The sequence below is a fragment of the Parasteatoda tepidariorum genome, chromosome 7, assembly GCF_043381705.1.
Source record: "Parasteatoda tepidariorum isolate YZ-2023 chromosome 7, CAS_Ptep_4.0, whole genome shotgun sequence".
NCBI lineage: Eukaryota > Metazoa > Arthropoda > Arachnida > Araneae > Theridiidae > Parasteatoda > Parasteatoda tepidariorum.
Window position 1 is genome coordinate 56,350,912 of NC_092210.1, and position 20,511 is coordinate 56,371,422.

A 20,511-nucleotide genomic window follows, 5' to 3' on the forward strand; every position below is an offset into this window, starting at 1 on the left:
TTGAAGAACGTGGGATTCATTATAAAACCCATTTTACATTTGTATCAGAATTATTATTTTAGGCTTAACATAAAATATATTTAATAAAGATGTCACTTTTCAATATACAATATGAAATAAAAATAAAAAACTTAATTTCAGAAAATAATTTTTCATCTGCGTATGTAAATGCATCAAAATCCCATTAGTTTAAAACTAAGACACTACATTGAAAAGCATATTTTTAAAATTTTGAAATATAATTTAATTTTGCACAAAAAATTTCACACTCCAAATTAGCTATTTTTATTATACAACTGAACATTTTACTAATAAAAACCTAGTCAGATTTATTAAAAATACCCAATTTTAAAATTAATTAGTAACATATGAATTTAGCATAAAAAAATTTTTTAAGTGTAAAATTGTTAGATAAGATTTCTAAATTTAAAAAAAAATAATAAGCTTGTGTTTTCCTTAAACATTTTTCAATCAAATAAATTAAGCAAGAATTTGTAAATTCATGAAAATGAAACATCAAAATCAAATTTATTCAGTTTACAAGGTACTTTAGGTATCTTAAAAAAAATTTAAATGAGATAAAGACTAAACTGATCTACATAAAACTTAAAATAATAATAAACTCAGTTTTAAATTTTAAATTAGCTAAAATGCTTTAACTTTACAAACCAACTCATAAATTGTAGCTTGAAACTTCAGTTGCTTGTATTAAGAATTATATGATGTCCTTAAAGAATTTTGAAAACAAAGCTTCTTCACTTGTTTTAAATTTTTAGGACAAAAGTTTTTATTTTTCTCACTTAACACCAAGTATTGAAACTCTATTAAAGAGTTTTCGACAGGATCAAATACATAGTTATTTCTGAAAAACTCTGATATTCTGTTTCCAATTCCAGAGTAAATTGATATATAGATAATTTTTTTTAACTTCATTACCACAGAAATTTTATGCAAGCATAATTCCTAATTTATTACTCAGTTCCTAGAAAAGATCTAATAAAGGATAAATTTTGCACAAATATAAAAAATAATATTAATTTAAAGTAATTCTTATTCTCACAATAACAGCTTTAAGACAACCAATATGTATTTTAAGAAAGAAAAATTATAATGGGGAAAGTTTCAAGAAACAAAAATTATAATGGGAAAAGTTTTTGCTAAAATCATAAATAAAATAAAATGTTTAAAACTAATTTAATTAAAAAACTAATTTAAATGTTTTTAGCCTATAAACAACTTTAATTATTCTGATAAAGTAATTGTTTGAATAACGTTTTATACAAATTCCTGTATGTTTCATTTTATTCATTTGTGTTTTTTAAAGATTAATTTGACAATTATCCTAATGATTCCTATAAATACAGATGAAATTTTCTTTAAAAAAATGATAATAGTTAGGAAAAGCTCATGGCTGAAATCTTACTCTTCACATTTTAAATGTTATACAACCAATAAAATAACTTGAACATTCTAAGCATATTATTGATTTAAAAAAACTATGACTTTTTAGTCAAGTAGTATCACACTCCTTCAATTTCTTGGGATTATTTAATGCTGAGCATGTGTTCCTTTGAATAATCTTTATTGTGTATCATTAATTTGTGATTTATTTTTAAATCACAAAACTGAAATGTTTTTACTCATTACTGCTCATTTTAAGCATATATGCAAATTGAATTTCAAGAAATTTGGACTTAGAAATTTCTTAATGATGCCTTTAAAAAAATTTATATTTATAAATTTTAATTTCCTGTCCGATCCTCTTTTTAAGCAAACAAAGAATATTTAATTTAATTACGCTTCCTAACAATATGTTGTTGATTTTTCATTAATTTTAATTACAAATTTTATAACAGCTAAATATTTAATTAAATAAAATTCTAGAATTAGTGAAACACTATTAAGTGTAGGGTTAAATAGTATAAATTAAGAATTATCTTAAATGTTAAACAGCTTTATTTAAAAATAATAATAATAAAACCCATTAACTAAACGTTATACTTTTAATCATTGATAGCTTTATTTTAAAATAATTCAATTATAATGAATTAAATAAATTCATTGCAGTTCAATAAAATATCTATGCTTCTCTCATCTTTTGAAAACGAAATTGATTTAAATAAAAATACATAGATAACACATTACATTTTAAAAATAATTGTAGCAAATTCTATTTTAAAGCTAATAGAAATGAATTCAGAACAAATTCAATGACTATTTGTTGTAAAACTATTACTCAGATTATAAGCATTAAATAAAACCAAGTAAAATAGACAACATGTATTACATCAGCCAGCCAAACTGCAATACATTTTCAACACTAGATTAATGGTACACCAAAATGGATGCAAATCTTTACCTACATGGTGTTTAGTCCTACATTTGTGCAAGTGCAAAACATCACACTCAAAAATGCACAATTTTTAGCAGTACACACCAAATTGGATTAATATTTTTTCACATCACATATTTAGTTGGGTATTATTTGTTACAGTTAATCAACAAAATTTAAATAAACAATCTGAATCTGATTCATAAAAAAAAACTACATTTTAAAGTTTCTTACACATGTATGGGCATATTTTTCCACCAATGAAAAATAAAAGAAATAAAATTATATGATTGGAATATAAATATCCTTGAATGGCAAGTGAAAAATAATTTTTTTAGAATTCATTAGTACAAATTTGACTGATTAAAATATACTAATTTTACTATCTTTCAACAATTAAATAATAATATAGATAAACAGTTCATAATTTACTATTATAATTTGTTTATAGAAAAGTAGTACAAAGAAACCAAAGGTAATAATCATGCAATCCAGAGGACAAAAATTTGTTTCATAAAATCCTATTTAAACTAATGACTCAAACAACTGGCATTATTTAAGCCGCCAAAAATATTTTCTTGGTACCTCATAGTAGACTTCTTTTATTCCCTGAACAATGTATAGAACATACATAATATATTAAACTGTTTAGAAAATCAACACATAATTACACATTTTTCTCAGCTAAATACTAATAACTTTATTTTGACATGTGTGTACTATAATTATGAAATTTCATAAAATTTTGAAGCTCCATTTCAATCTTAGATTTATCACACACAGAATAACAAGTTCCTTTGAAATATATAGACATATATATATATATTATAATTTTCATTTTTTAATTAAATGTCTCTAAATATCCAACAATTCATTAAATAGTTATTTTGCTTTAAAACTGGGAAGCTAATTTGCTTATAAGTGTTAAAAATTAAAAGAAAAAAAAATTAAGTGTAACATTTCATGAGTGGAATAGAACTGGAAATATAAACTAATATATATATACAAATATTATTATTTTTTTAAAATTTACAAGAAATTTTCAAAATCTTTAAATGCCTAATAATATATTTAAATACAGCAGCTACTTTTGCAAAAACTTAAAATTCCACACGAAATCCTTTAATCTTAAATTTAAAAAATCTATTTTTCAAAAAAAAAAAAAAAACCACTAATTATAGATTCAAAATATATTATAAAAATACGTAGTTATAAATGATATTTCCTCCTTCAAACATAGAACAGTAAATTATTAAATATGTTTTATAAACTTAAGAAACAAACATAAATCCTTTTATATTAGTTTAAATAAAAATATTGTTAGTTTTTATCAATATTCCATTTATTAAGGTGGTTTCCATTTTCAATTTTACACTTACAGACCACATTCTAAAAAATTCATATGAGTGACTACAAGACCTAGAAGAAATTCAAAAAAAAAAAAAAACTTCTCATTGTTACAGAATGTTTTTTAGAATCAGATGTTCTTATCGAACAATTTAAAAAAGAAAATTGATATAATACAACAAAAATATAACATTTTGCATTGATGAAAACTAAAATAATTATAGATTTTTCCTTAATACTTTTAACAAGAATATTACTTAGATTCCTACTTTCTCAACAGGCAGTAATTTTATAAAAAAAAAATTAAAAACCTGTAATTAAGTTATTTTGAAGTTAAGTTATTGAACTAATTTTCAAACATTGTGTCACATTAATGTTTTTTCTTTTTTTAATACTCACACAATACATAACAGTAAAAAGCTGCTGACTTATTTCACTCGAATAATGGCATAAAATAATGATTCTTTTGACTGAATTAAAATGAATAAACAGTTACAGAGAGGAAAAATATTATTTTTTTTTATATGAAAATATTTAGTTTTGGTTGGATTATTTTTATAAATCTTAATCTTATCTTTCTTATAAATCTTTTTGTTTAAATCAATTTAGATATTTCTCATCTCTTCAAGAGATTGTCAGGGAAAATTTCGGTGTCAGGAAAAATTTGTAAAATAACAGCTATCTATTTTTTAAAAGCAAAAAATTGACCAAAATAAGAATTTTTCTTTTTTTATTCTAAATAAAAACGAATTTTATAACTGTTTCAATATGAAACATCTAAAAACAAGGAAAAACTAATAACAAAGACGACAATAAAATTTCTTACACAAATATCAACAATTCCTAATAGGATATCTTGAGTAATTATGTTTTAAGTATATGCAGCACATGCAATTCAAAGTAAAGATCAATTTCTAAATCGATAAGGATCACGTATTTTAAAAACATTACGGTAAAAATGGATAAAATGCAGTCCTAACAGCAAAGGTACAAAATTTATAGAATTTTTTGTACAAAAAAATACTGCACAACATTTTAAGTAACTGGTCACAAATAAAGTTATCAGAGTTTAACAAGTATGGATACACAATTTTATGTGATTATGTTAATTATCTCTGTTTAAAGTCTGAACAATGAAAAACATTTTTGGATTGTTATTATGTTTTGACATTACCCAAGTTTAAAAGAAAAGAAAGTTTTTTTTTTCTGCATTTATATCACTTTAAAATTTCATTGAAAAGAACAATTAGGAAATTCAATATCTAAAATTTTGAACACAAACAAGGCAAACTATAGGTATGAAAAAGAAGTCTCACTTGAATAATTTATAATAGCACATATCTTATTTAGAATATTTCCTCTATCAACTAAATGAAACAGATATTGAAAATAGAATATAATTTTATTAAAATTAGTAGAAAAAAAATTGCATTTCACATAATTATTAATTTTAAGTTTCCATATTCCATGCAAAATACTGTATCTTTTAAATATTGCATTACATGTCTTGCAAACTTTTATTCACATCATTTTATTTTGAATTTTTTTTTATTAACTAGATAAATAGATATTGAAAATAAAATATAGTTTTAGCAAAATAACTAATACTTAAACATACATACCCAGTTATTAACATAGGCTTTTACTGAAAAAAGTAGCCAATTCACACTCTTATGTTTCAAACATGAAGTTTTTATTAAAAAGGACAATATAAGTTTTAAAAATAATAATTAATAATGTGATATTTTAGATAAGTGATAAAAATGCAGAAATTGAAAATTTACAAGAAAACATTCAAAGTAAAACCTTTTTTAAAAATATAAGACAATAATAGGAAACTTTAAAACATATTTTTTGAAAAAAATGTAGGAAATATAGGACAACTGTGAGGCCTGCATCTGAAACTTATTTTTTAACTGAATGACTAATTGTTTAAACTTATCTTTAACTGCTTAAATAGATTTTTAAAACATAATTTTTCAAACTATTTTCAATAACTGTGCATTTATTAATTGAAAAAAAAAGTTTATGCAACTAAAAAATGCCATATTAGTTTTAATCTATCAAAATGTTAAAATAAAATAGACTGATTTAATTTCATAAAGAAATTAAGGATATTTTTGAAAATAACATCAATAATGGCACTGCAGCAAAACTAATAAATATTTAAATGACTATAAAATTTCTGAGTATGTAACAAAACAAAAACAATTGTAAAAGTTTTCAGATAAATAATTTAGCACAATAACAATACCCGGAACTCATTAGATTCACTGTACACATTTTTGGTGAGTAATTTGTATTTCCACCAAGAGTAATTGTTTTAGTTCCATGACAGAGGAATGGAATTTTGTTCATCACGAAATAGGAAGCCATACGTGACATAACACAACACTTGAGCACATGTATTTCATGAACATTAAATAATCTTTGTTTTTTCTTTTTTGTTGAGGGAGATGACATTAAGAGCTTGGGGACAGAGTCCCTTTAGTGCGACAGCACATTTCATATGGAGTTAGTTCTGCACAATATTGATAATTTTCAAGTTGTATTTTCTTGAGGCCTAAGAGCTTCTTGTTGCTTCCAGTATTCATAATTTTGTTTTATGTTTTCCATCAGCTCTGGGACATCGCAAAAAGCTTTATAAAAGAAATAAAAAAAGTAAGATTAGTTACTTGAATAGCCTGAGAATTTATAATCACGCAAATATACAGTAAATATTATAAACAGTAAATATCAAAAACTTAATATACTAATTCGACACAATAATAAATTAATTCGACACAATTTCCTTGTAAATCCACATGGTTTTGTCATTCACTATTTCAGCAGTCATTGCTACATATTGCCACATGACTTTTAAAATTGATTTTTTTTAAAACTGATTTTAGTGGCTGCACTGTAAAATTGAAATTAATTTGCTGGATATTAATTGAATCGAAATGATAACCTACCTAGTTCAGAGTTTTTCTTCCATATAATAAATTTTTTGATTGGGTGAATGAGCAAGATAGTGTAGATAATAAGTATGGTAACCAAATAAGGATGGTAATACTTTGTACTATGCATGAATTAGAGACGCTTAACATTGACAAAAGGGTCTAAAGGTTGAGCAATAAAGGGATGTATGCTCAAGTATTTAGGCATGTTAAAGGCAATCATGATGCTTTTTATATGAACAAAATAGTAGAACCTATTTTGTTCATATAAAAAGCATCATAATTGCCTTTAACTAAAGCATTTTTATTAGTCAACTTTGCAGTAATATATTTGCAGATTTTAAAGATTTGAATTCCTTTAAATAAAGAATGAAAACTATTACTTTTTCAAAAAGACAAAATTCCATATATATATATATNTATATATATATACTCACATACATAAGCAAACAATTAGAAAATGTTTTTTATTGTCTTAAATACTATAAAAATCCATTTTAAAATAAATTCTAACAATAAAATATTTAAATGTCCATCGAAATAAAAAAAATAATATTTCAGTGAGTAAATACAAATTTAATACTTGAATTAAAGTTAACAGGGTTCCAAATGATGTAAAGCCAATAATGCAAAATAGGAGGCAACATTAAATTGGGAACATACTTCAACTTTAGAATAGTTACATTTAGTGAATAATAAATATTAGATAGTAACTTTTCTGGGGGTAAAAAACCTTTGAAACTAAAAAAAATGATATGTAATTAGAATCAATAAGCAGTTAAAAATTCAGGCATTCTTCCAATTTTTATGAATTTTGCTTATTGTAATAATATTACATTAAATACCATTCAAAAAAGTATAACGCTGTAGCTGAAAAAAAATACCAAAAAATCATTTGTATTTACAGTGAAACTGGAACAAATAAAGTTCTTCAAAAAATTATTCTTAAAATAAGCAATTAAAAATTTTATTGTCCTAAAAATTATAGTGATTTCTAAAACCATAAGGAAATGTGTAGTAATAAAGCAATGAGGAAAAAAAAAAATAATCAAGATCCCCTAAATTTGCAATGAAGTTGGCACAAATTAAGCAAATCAAAAATGATTACTTAAATACACAAAAATGACTACTTAAATTACTTAAGTAAACTAAAATCATTGGAAATCTGCCGTGATAATTTGCAAAGAATCACATCGGTTTATGATGCAATCTGTATAAATTGGATATATCAATAAGTAACTCAAATGTGAAATTCAATTTCACCCTAACTGCAGAGTCAATGAATGAATGTAATGCAAAATTCACATGTTGTTGTTCCACAAATCTGGCATTTTCTTAGGACCTCAATGTATTACTGCTAGTCTACCGTTCCACCTTGAGGTGCCCATTCTATCACGATACCATTAGTATCGAAAAAAAGAATGAGCATGACCTTCAGTTTAGACTTGCTCATTCGAGCTTATTTGGATCTTGGTGATGTGGGGGCTTCCAGCGCATGGACTAAAAAATATAAGTTTTATCACATGTGATGATTTCATCAATCAGATCCAGGTCCTCTGGAAAGCATTCCATGGTGTCAGAACAAAATGTTTTTCTTGTTCATTTTCTTGCTTGGATGTCAGATTTTTGGTACGAGTTCTGAGTAAACCTTTGTGATTTACAGTGACTTCTGTAAAAATTTTTCTTATAGAACACTCTAACATTCGCTTTCTTGCAAGATTTCATTAATGTTTTGTTCAAGTCATAGAATGACCAGAGCGTTCATTGAATTAAAAATATTGTGATTTTAAAAAATATTCTAAAATCAATCGTGATAAATGCAGAAAAATTGCTTGAAAAATAAAAAACGATAGAAATAACAAGTCAAATAGTTAATACTCAGGTTTGCAATTTGAATTTCCCATATCATAATATTAACGGGATTTTAAAAGAATCATGTAGAAATCGACATTGCTAACTGCCAAAAAAGCTCAATTGAAACGGCGCATGGATTTTGCTTAAAAATAGAGATTGAAGAATTATTCAAAGTGCAATTTAAATTAAATTGTGTGATAAAAAAACTCATGGGTATCAGCAGCGATAACTGCAAAATTGTTGATCAAAAAAACAGTGGTATTATCGCGACAAAAAGTGACTAATGTAATAAAAATGTATAAACATTATAGAAATTTAAAAAGTAAAAAAAAAAACATTCCAGAAAATTCGTAGTAATAATAGTATCAAAACACCACATGGATTTACTATGGTATCAATGCAAATCAAGTGATTAATTAAATGCCCAATTTTTTGTGTGTCGTAATAATATTGGAATTTAAAAAACCATGTGAAAATCAATTGAGTTAACTGCAAAAAAAGATATAAACGCGTACGTAAAAAGAGGATGAATATATAGCATTGATTAAATAATTCTTCCTTTACAATTCGGAATTTGCAACAAAATTGCTACTCATTAAAATATAAATTTTAAAAAACACCATTTTTTCTAACGAACAATTCTTTAAATGTTTGCCATTTGGGAATTATATTTAAGGCTATCAATTTTATAATTTTGTGTTTGTCTCAGTAGATCAATAATTCTCAGTAAGTCAATAATTCTTAGTAAATCAATAATTCTTAGTAAATCAATAATTCTATAAGTAATGGAATTTATTTCTTCTTTCAGCCTTGTGTTCTTGAAGTTGCAAACAAACAAGTCTGCTTAATAAGAGTCGTCCGCACGAAAATGAGAAGAGAAAAATGCTGGTAAGAGCAGAATAAACATCTTATTAACAAGATTTTGCATAAGAAACAAAATTTAAATTAATGGGATTCCATGAAAATTATGCTTGAATATAAATTATTGATGAGCGGAAACCTGAAATCAACGATCTTGAGATTTACATAAGAATCACATGCCTGATTATATCATATCAGATTAACAGCTTTGAAAATTCTCAAACTTATTGAGGAACAATTAAATGTAAGGAACAGATTTTTTAAAATTAAGATTAATATACTACATAAGTATGAAAAACTTAGTGACTAGGCAAAATTGACAGCAGACACCTAATTTTGGTTAAGTTAGATCTTCCAATATAAAACACTAAGATAACAAAATAGTCAGCATCAGATTTTTAATAGATTTTAATTTGTTTAATCAAAACCACAAACTATCTTTATATTTCACAATGCAAAAAATAGCAAATCAAACAAAATGTCTCGTGAAGGTAACCAATATCCGAGCGAGTTACACATTTTCAAATTTTTACAATATAATTAAAATATAAACATGAATACAATTTATAGCTCTTTTAATTTTTAAATAATTTTGACCACCAGGAGCTAAACGATAAATTGTATAACCACTTTAAAACATTTCCAAAAAATGTCTGGCTAACAGTAGTAAAGTTTGTACAAAATATATCCTGATGAGACTTTATTCACCATTGGAAAATAAATTTATCGTGCAGAAGAGCAGCAAGATCCTATTTTGAGGTTGTTCTATTTTAAATGTAACAACAAATTATCATCAATACAATATTAGTCAAATTTAATTATTTTAAGTATAATAAATAAAAGTTGTAGGGAAAACGTAACTGTTGCAGCAGTCCCACTGAGTGTATAAAATAATAAGTTTTGTCAATGTGTGACATTGTAGTCTGAGTTGAGCTCTTATTGAGACATTTAAAATAAAGTGAGAAATAGTCATATTCCTGAGAACATTCATAGTTTTTACAAGATCAGGTCCAGGAAAAAATACAATATTGTATCATACTTAATTTTTAAAATAGTAAGGGAAAAAAAAATTTCTTTTTGCGACAGTCAACCTGTAATACACTTAACTTCTTATAACTCCAATCTCAACATTAGTAAACAGACAAATATATAAAATTACATAAAACAAAAGAGTACTAAAATAAAGCAATCTCATTATAAATCAGTTAAAAATGGTTATAATTACCATCCCATGCATCGAACATATCATTGACAAAGTAATCGATAAATCCCATTTGTGATTTGGGAATACTACACTTAGTACGATCAAATGCTGGCATGACTATTGGTAGGTCTTGGCTTTTTTCTTCGTCAGTCTGAAAACGCAAAATATTATTATTGAAAATTGCATTTGTTAAGATAATGATTTAACATCAATCAGTGCATAACTTCCTTTGATGTATTTCTATAATTTGTCATAAGTTGATCATTATAAAATATATAAAATTTCTTCACAAATAGAAAAACTAACCAGATTTTTTTAAAACAAATTATACATCTGTGTTCTACCTGTAGCAATTATCACTAGATTTCATTTTGTGGGTTTCCATAGAGCATATTTCTTATGTTGTACAGGGTGTCTCATAAATGCTGCGACAAACTTCTATGGGAGGTAGGGAACATCATGAGGATTAAGATTTGCTAAGAAAACCACAGTTGGAAATGTTAGGATTAAGTGGTAGCAGAGGTAATCGATGTGAAAGGAAATAATAGAGGGATTAATTAGAAACATTTATTGGATATAATGAATACAAATCGTGCCAAGCCCATTCTATCGATGCAGAGATGATCTGTTCAAATGGCTATGAACATCCAATCCAAAATGAGGAGGCGCCTCTTATGTTGTAACCACATGTTGCGCCTCACATTTTGTGGAAGATCAGATAATTCATGCATTCACCCTCTATGGTAAAGGTATGGCTAAATAAACAGTCGCCTACCAAACCCACCCACATATTAACTTAAAGCGCTGTTATGCAACATGGTGCCGCACATCGTGGAGGTTTTGTTGAACCCACAAATGCTGATTGAGGTGATTGAATATGCCTTCCATATTGAATATGACCTCATCAGTGCGATTACATAAGGTAGCGAAATTCACATTACTGCCATTTTCTTCCAGAAACAACTGTGCAAAACACAGATGTTTAGGATGGTCATTGTGGAGCAGTAGCTGAACCTTTTGGATACTAAAACCCTGGAAGGACTCTACATTCAAAACCTGCTGGACACCACTACGAGGCATTCTTAACTGAGAAACGTACGCTGGTCCTTGGATTACTCTCCAAGGCATCCAACACACTTTCTTTCCTAACAACTGAGTGAATTGATCGTTGCATGTTCTCATTTGTCCTGCCTCTTCTAAATAACCCGTACTCGTACAAATTTTGTAGCAGACGTGTAAACAAACTATGGTGTGGTTGCTGTCTGCCTGTGAAGTTTTCTCAATAATTGCATGCAGAGGCGGCTTGTTTATTATCCCCAGCTATTCCAGACACTTAGCGAATGTCTTCAAGCAAAGCGTTCTATGCTCTTCATATACTGCCTATTGCTTGAATGAGGTAACCATCACTTTCTTCTTCAGCACTCTCCTGTTATATGATGACATTTCTGGCCATGGGTTCTTATGCAATTCTTAATTTTTTAAGATGTGCACTACCTCAGAAGTTTGTCGCAACATTTACAGAACCCTCTGCATTTACAAGATAAGTCAAAGTGAATGCATAAATTTCATAGGTGCACAATACTAAATATATTCATTCAAAAATATATACAAGTAGGTTTTGAATTTACTCCTTACAAATGTTTGATATGCGCTCCAATTGTTGTTCTGCATAAATGAAGTCCGAAATGCAATTCTTGCCAAACTTTGTACAGCATGCCAACATCAATGCTGGTGTTAGCAGCTATGATAAAGGATTGGACCTGGAGGGACACATATGATTTTCTACAAACCCCCACAGGAACAAATGTCATGGGCGAGATCTGAGCAACTATTCAAAATATGTTCATATTACCTTTGTATATTATATTTAATGTATGTACCCTAGCAACAACTTTACATTGGCCCCACTTGGGCTCAAAATGGGCTAATAAGAACATGCACCAAGGATGTCTAGATTTTTCAATACTGGTCCTAGAATAACTTTCAATATTGGAACAAGATTCATTATTATCAAGATCAATTGAAAAATCTAGACATCCCAATGCTTACCCAACATAAATCTATGAAGGTTGAACATAAAAAATGATATTGGTCCATTATTACAAAATATAGAAACCCCAATATTGGCTTGTAGATTGTTGTTTGAGGCAAACGTGTTCAGATCACACCCTATGGGGCAAGGCTAAAGGATCCTGTTGTGACTGATCCAGATCGAGTTGCAACAGCACGAGGAGGTCGCAGTCACAATTTGCAAGTCAATTGTTCACTGTGTTTCTATCGATGTGGTCGTTTCTGTCAAGATACATGTGTTCTGATCATGTACGAAAGTTGAAACAAGCCTGCTTGCGAGCAGCCTTTATGGGGCTAAGTTGCCGACAATGTCAACCTTCAAGATAACATATCCTATATACTAGGGAACTGGAGTTTAAAAGTTGTAGTTACGCTACAGGCTCTAAATCGTAAGCCTCGATCTAAATCCTAAGGGTCCTATATGGAAACCATTCGAGGACCAATATTAAAAAATTTAGACATCCCAATAGTGACCCTATATTAGGAAACCACTACGTAAATGCTTCATCTTAAAACTCTCAGTGGATCGAAATATCTTGAAAATTAATTAATTATGAAAACAATTACCTAATTATACATATTTTAAAAACGAAAAATTGTTTTTACTCATTATAAGGGTTTTAGGGATAATATGGTGCATTTTGGCATAGAAAACTAAGCGATGTAAGGGCCTTAAAAAATTATTCTTATTCTTGCTATTGCAGGTTGCTAAAAAATAAATTGCTAAAGATGCACTTGAGTTATCGGGTACATTTAAAAGTGGGCTTAAAAGATACAATGCACAATACATATGAAGAATAAGCACTCTCTTTACAATTTTATCTATGGTTTATATTTGCTAAATAACTGCTATTAAATTACTCGTAAAAAAAATTGTTTAATAACCTATTAATTTTTTAAAAACCTTAACATAAACAGTGGATACCCCTGAAAAAAAAAGTTTAAATTTGTAGCAACTTTATAAAAACATATGTATTATTGCAAACCTAACTACAAGTTGACAGCAAATTTTGAAAATAATAAAAGTTATTTGAAGGCACAATACTTGTGTAATGCATTTAAAATAATTTTATAAGCTATAATAATTATTTTAATTGCTAAATACAGAGTTCATACTTAAAAAGAAATTTTCTTCCCTAACTTTTTCATGTCCATTTACATAAAATTCCTGGTTAAAAAAAATGAAATTTTAAATTATATTTTAATACAAAAATGAATAAATAATGTTAGCATGCAATTGGATTACTTTCATTACAATTTCAGTTTTTGGGGCAAAATTACATTTTACCCTGATTTTTTTTATTAATCAAATCTCATTTTCTATTAATCAAATCATCATGATTTCTCCTGATTGTCCCAGCACATATAAACCTTACTAATTATAAAGAATTATATAATGAATAAAAAGGTTTAAGTCGTTAAAATCATTTCCTTATAGCAAAACAATTTTTTAAGTTGACACAAAAGAATTTTTACCTTTTGAAGTCTATGTTAAGACCTAGGTCTTGAGACTTAGCTAGATCAAATTATCAATACATACATGTGAGTATTCAAATATTAAGTAAATTTTATACATTATTTTTCAATTCAATATGTATAATAAAGTTAGAAATATGATCAAAAAATAGTTAAATTTTTGCTTAGCAGATCTTAAGAACAAGAAAAAAAGAAATTTAACTCACAATAATGCTTCAAACTCTTAGAAAAGATTTGAATTGATTTTTGAGTTATCAGTCTTCTAAACTGTCTAATCTACTTTTTTGTTATTAAATATATAATAAATATAATGATAACCCATTTTTACCCAAGCTGACTCTGAAGTAATTAAAAACATGAGCAATTGGAGGAGTAGACATAACATAGAGAGGTAGAAGGTACTGCTTTAAGATTTAATCTAAACAATTTGTAGATGAAGAGCTACTTCAAATAACCAAGCCATTTAAAAATTAGAATACAGCTCAAATGCTGGAAAATTTGCTAAAAAAAATACCATAAATGAATTTGATATTACATGAGATAAATATACATATTCATATTAACCTGAGCCATGTATTCCTCTGCAATTCTAAATGCCCATTCCTTGCAAGAGTTCAATGGCCTGGCAGGGTTGGAGACATCTGCACATTTTATTAGTATCCTTTTCACAAGAACAATATTTTCAGGTGTGGACATTGTAGATAAATCTGGTGATGGCTGCTCCAGCTAAAAGAAAAACATGTTCATTACATTAAAAATAGTACAACAGTCATAGAAAAATAACTTGAAACAAACGGTAATGCACATTATTCTAAATTTAAAATATTCAATTTATATAAAAAGTTCAAAAATATTTCACAACAAAATATCTTCCTAAAAATATTAAATTTCTGGATATTTAAAAAGAAAATTAATAAACTTCATGTGCAGTATAAAAGAACTACCATCAATACTACTTAAAAAACACGAAGAAAATTAAGAAAAACAGTAAGTTTTATTTACTGCGCATAAGCTGCAAGTAAATAGAACTCATAAAATAATTTCAAAATGTAGGGAAAACAAGGAAAAAATTATGGAACAATGAAAAAAGGGGGGAAAGAAAAATAATAATAAAAATAACAAGAAACCAGAGGAAAAAAATTTATAAAAATCAGAAGTTTGGATTTTTATAAATTTTTTTCTTCTTCCTTTTTTTTGATTCCCCCCCCCCCGGTTTTCTGTTATTTTTATGAGTATTTTTCTCCCCCCTCCCTTTATTTCATTGCTCTGTAATTTTTTTCCATGTGTTCTCTACATTTTGAACTTATTTATGAGTTCTATTTACTTGCAGATTATGCACAGTAAATAAAACTTATTGTTTTTCTTAATTTTCGTGGTTTTTTATTTCCTTTTGTACTTATTTATTACGCTATATCTATCTATCTATCTATATATATTAAAAAAGTTTTTAAAAAAATTTTGCAAATCCAAAATTTTAAACTTCAAAAAAAAAATTGCAAAATAAAATAAAATTAGGAAGAGATATAACACAGTTATACACGAAAAGAAAAATAGTGCTTTCTAATATTGCATTAATACAGTCAAAGCAAAACATATCAGTACAATAGTGTTACCAAAAAATTTGAAAAGAAAATAGAACCCATTAAGCAATGAATGCAAAATAAAAATAAAAAATTTTAAAAAAATCAAGCAAAAATAGATAATAAAAATTAATTTAATTTAGAATAAACCTCAAAATGTCATATATAATGCGAGAAGTGAATTCAAATGTACTTACATGAACAGGCATTTTTCAAAAATTATTTAAAATGTTTTCTTAACAAGTTTGTCAGATTGCAAAATATGAAAATAGAGGATGAAGGGAATCATATTATATTTATTTGTTATTACTTAAGTACAGAAGCGCCTTTGATTTGTTAATTACTTTGGATTAGCCTGAATCTGGATGTGCACAAGGTATTATACTGGATAATTAAAAGTTTATAATTAAAAAGGTTGAATTTTAATTATAAAATTTTAATATTAATAAGGTTGAATTTACAGAAACTATTAACATTTATTGAAAAAAATTAAATTAATTTATTAAAAAAAATATTTATTTAGCCATGGATTTGCTCGAATAGGATTTATACATGGTAAAAACATACATTTAGTATTATAATTGCATGCTATAATTAAAAACTTCTTTGTTAACTACTCTTTGAGTATAACTAATAATATGTGAATAATTATTTACTTAATAATTCAGTTAAAGGGAGAAATGATTTTAATGAAAATAATTCGGATTTTTTAACATCGTGATATACTCTCCAGCAAAAATCTCAAAGGACCAGTTGCTTAAGTATGTTAAAAACACTATTTTCAACTTACTGTTTCGTCTTCTTCAGCTTCTACAGATTTTGTGAAAACATTAACAAATTTAGACAAATGTTCAAAGTGTTTTGTCATCTCTGTGGCCAGTATCATATCAATAACAGATCGCCGTACCTCTTTATAAGTATCTTTGTTCAAATTTTGAAAAATATTCACTTTTTCATTCGACACTGTTAGTTTAAATGCCAATGCAGAATGATGACTTTCAAGAACTGACCTAAAATTACCAAATAACATTATTGAGCTTTTGCAAAAAGTAAATAAATTAATATTATGAAAAGTAAAAAAGATTAAATTAAAAATATGCTTAAGTGCACATAACATTTATATAAATTATAAATGATATAACCAATATAATAAATGTACATCTGAAAATCACCTAGTAAAGTTACAAAAAAAAGTTTTACCTAGGTACAACATTTATTATTATACTCTGTTGCAAGTTATAAAATTAAAAAAAAAAAAAAGAAAAAACAAAAAAAGTTTTAAAAATCAAANAAAAAAAAAAAAACATTATCCCTATGGAAAGAGCATGCTTGTATCTAAATACATGTATATGTCAAATGGATGCCAAGTTCCTGGCGTGAACATATATCAACATTGTTAACTCTTGAAAAGATGCAGCACAGTCTCTCTTTTTTTTTTTTNCCTATGGAAAGAGCATGCTTGTATCTAAATACATGTAAATGTAAAATGGATGCCAAGTTCCTGGCGTGAACATATATCAACATTGTTAACTCTTGAAAAGATGCAGCACAGTCTCTCTTTTTTTNTTTTTTTTTTTTTTTTGCTTGCGCTCCTAAAACCTGTAAAATGAGGAAAACAAAACTTAATGAATAAAAACTATTATTTTTTCAAATAAAATTAGAGAGTAGCATCATATTTAAATTTTATTGATATTATTTTTCTAAAAATGAATCAGAAATTGTGAAAGGAACTCTAAGGTGTAGACATTCCAAAAACAGTAATTAAATAATGCAATTTTTTACTAATTCAAAACAAAAATTGCAAACAATAACAAATTATAGTTATTAAAAATAATAATCAATTAACAAGCAATAAAAATTAACAAAAATGATATCAAAAAATGGGAACAATCTCTGCTTGCATTTTAAAAAACTGATGAAAGAATACTATTGTTTCGAGCAGACAATTTTCTTCTCCAGCGAAAAAAAAGTAAAAATTATTTATCTCTCATTTGATTTGTTAAAAGTATGTCAGCATAAGAAGCACCATTTTTAGTGGTCCAATCAAATCAAATGCTCTTGCAACATCATTTAGTTGCCTCTTTTTCAAGAATATTCTTCTTATTTACCAAAATATGCCACTAAGTCAAGAATTCCAGTAAGACTACAAAACTATGAACTTTTTTTATATAATTCTTTGATATTTATCTTAAAAGATGGCACAAATTAAATTTAAGTAAGATGTGTTTAACTTAAAACCTTTTGTATTGTATTTAAAACTAATTTGTATAATTTGAAAACGAAATAAAACAGAACTATATGTAGTCCCGAATGATTATTTAAATCCTATACCGCAATGGTCTTTTTCTTAAATTTGCAACAGAGTATAGCAAAAATTCAAAGATTAGGTAGAATGTTAAGAAACTTTTGTTAAAACTTGTTTTCATTCACAACATTATAATTTTTTAATCATTAGAAAACTTTTAGATTAGAAAAAAAAAGTTTCTAAAAATTTCAAAATAGAAAAATTGCACTTACAAATCATTATACAATATAGCTAAATCATTTCCAGTATTACACAAAAATGCACTGTTTTTACCAGGATGGTCAACATCATGTGCAACTGCAGCAATGAGAGAAATTATTTCATCCATGGGATCAAATATAGCCTGAAATATAAGTTATGATTAGTAGAAAAATTATATACCAACACAATATCTTTAATCATAAAATGACTATTATTTAAAAGGCTGCCATAAAAAGAAACTAAATGAATATATAAATATTTTTTTATTTTATTTCTCTCGAAAATTTAAATAAATTTTAAAAAAATAGGGTCAAGAATGTATGGTAATTAGTTAAATATTGCGTCTTAAGAAAATGTATTCAGTTAACCCTTTCAAAATGTTCAAAGAGCTTAACAAAATGAAACAGTTTATTCATAATGATTATCAGATGGTATAAAACAGCAATGTAGCAAAATGATTTCCCTTACAAAATCACCTCCAATCTATTCGGAAACTCTTTATTCTTTATATAAAATAGAATTTTAAAAATTGATATTAGTATAAATAATTTAATATTTTCTATTACTCAGACGACTATTCATTGTAGTAATCAAGACAAAATTAGAAGTTGTGCTGAAAAAATTGCATGCTTGTTTTTTAGGAGTTGGTGAGTATTAACTAAGCTGAAGCTTTCTATTTACAGTTAAAATAATTGAAGCTCTTTACAATCCTAGCACCAATGGCACAAAAAATTATAGGATTTTCATAAAATAAATAAAATAATAAAGGATATTTTAAATGACTGGTTGTAAATCAAAATATTGAATTTTAACAAATATGAACATACAATTCTATGCAATTATGTAAATTAGGTCTACTTAATTTTTGAACAGATAAAAACATTTTTTATTTATAATAATTTGAACATTACCCAAGTTTGAAAGAAAATAAAAGTTTTATTTTAGAGTTCTTAAAAATGCAAACTTTTATTAAGAAGAAGTAGTCAATTCAATTTCTTAAATTTTAATACAAGCAACACAATGTATTGGTACAAAAAAAAATCACACTTTAATAGTTTGAGTCATGTTTTAATGTCTTAATTTGAATACTTTTCTTAATAGCTAATAAAAAAGATATTGAAAGTAAAACATGGTTTTATCAAAATATTTAAAGTAAAACTTGGATATATAAACTCTGTTATTTTAACTTAGCTATTTACTGAGAAGAAGTAGACTATTCAAACTCTCAGGTTTTGAACAAAAGTGTCAGTACAAAAGAAAAAAAATCACACTTGAAAATAATTATTATTTTAATTGTTCAATATATCTCACTTTGAAGATTTTTTTTTTTTTGAATGGAAAATAAAATATGGTTTTATCAAAATTAGTAACAATTGGACATAGAAAATAGATATTTTAACCTAGGCTATTATTGAAATAAATTAACCAATTCAAAACCTTTTATTTAAAATTAAAAAGAATAACTTAATAATAAATAAATAATAATTTCAAGTCATATAGTTAATTCATAAAACCTAATTTTATTTTTTATATCAACCAAATAAACTAATATAGTGAAAATAAAATAGTGTTTTAGGAAAATGTGTAACACTTAGGCATAGAAATAAAGATACAGTAATTAGATACAGTTGAAAAGTAGTCAATTTCATTTTTAAAATTTTAATCACAAGTGAGAAAAGCTATTAATGGGAAGGAAAAAAAACAGATTAAAAACCATTATTATTACTAATCCACCATTTAAAGAATGTATTTTCAATAAATTTATGCATGAATTAATCAGCCACTAAAAACAATCAGAACCTAACAGTTGAAGGAAAATGATGAATTTTACTAAGGATGTCTATTTAAAAACTGATAATGGTTGAAACTAGGATAAAATAAAAAGCAATTAACATTATTGATTTAAAAAATGAGGTTAGTTTGTATAAATTCAAAATCTGTCTCAATGAAAAAATGCTGAAATTGAAACTTTATATTGAGAAAACATTTTGAACAAAGCACTGTTTTCATATGTGACACATTATGGCATTTTTTTTTTCAAACTGTCTTCTCATCATGGCAAGTTTTGAGTAACCAGTCAACTGTTATTAAACATTTTATTTTAAACTTTTAATTTTCTGGTAAATTTATTTTAAACTAAAAAATTATATTTATAACATAGGGTTTCAGCAAGAAATGCAGTTTCTATGATACTGTAATTTCATGGACAAAGCAAAATGATGTTTTTTTTATTTAGTTTATGGTTACCAATAAGAAAATATAAGATTTAGATCCAAAATTATTATTCAAAAATAGTGCTTGAAAGTTAAACCTGAAAACTACTTTACAATTTTAAACTCTTA

At 26.1% G+C, this 20,511-nt stretch overlaps 1 protein-coding gene and 1 long non-coding RNA gene across 4 annotated transcripts in view; one reads left to right on the top strand and one right to left on the bottom strand.

Annotated features, from left to right (window-relative positions):
• Positions 1-20,511, top strand: part of LOC139426035 (uncharacterized) — a 70,719-nt gene that overhangs the window by 45,464 nt on the left and 4,744 nt on the right. Inside the window, exon 2 of the long non-coding RNA XR_011637296.1 lies at positions 9,281-9,360. This is a non-coding gene — a long non-coding RNA (uncharacterized lncRNA). The remainder of the gene's footprint in view (positions 1-9,280; positions 9,361-20,511) is intronic.
• The window catches only part of LOC107437356 (high affinity cAMP-specific and IBMX-insensitive 3',5'-cyclic phosphodiesterase 8B), a 358,938-nt gene continuing 344,535 nt past the window's right edge, over positions 6,109-20,511 (bottom strand). For all 3 annotated transcript variants that reach the window (XM_043039401.2, XM_043039399.2, XM_043039408.2), the window contains 5 exons: positions 18,181-18,311; positions 16,454-16,673; positions 14,648-14,809; positions 10,559-10,688; positions 6,109-6,318 (listed from right to left, as the gene is read on the bottom strand). In XM_043039401.2, coding sequence (XP_042895335.1) covers positions 6,221-6,318; positions 10,559-10,688; positions 14,648-14,809; positions 16,454-16,673; positions 18,181-18,311 — 741 coding nt within the window. In that variant the 3' untranslated portion in view covers positions 6,109-6,220. The remainder of the gene's footprint in view (positions 6,319-10,558; positions 10,689-14,647; positions 14,810-16,453; positions 16,674-18,180; positions 18,312-20,511) is intronic.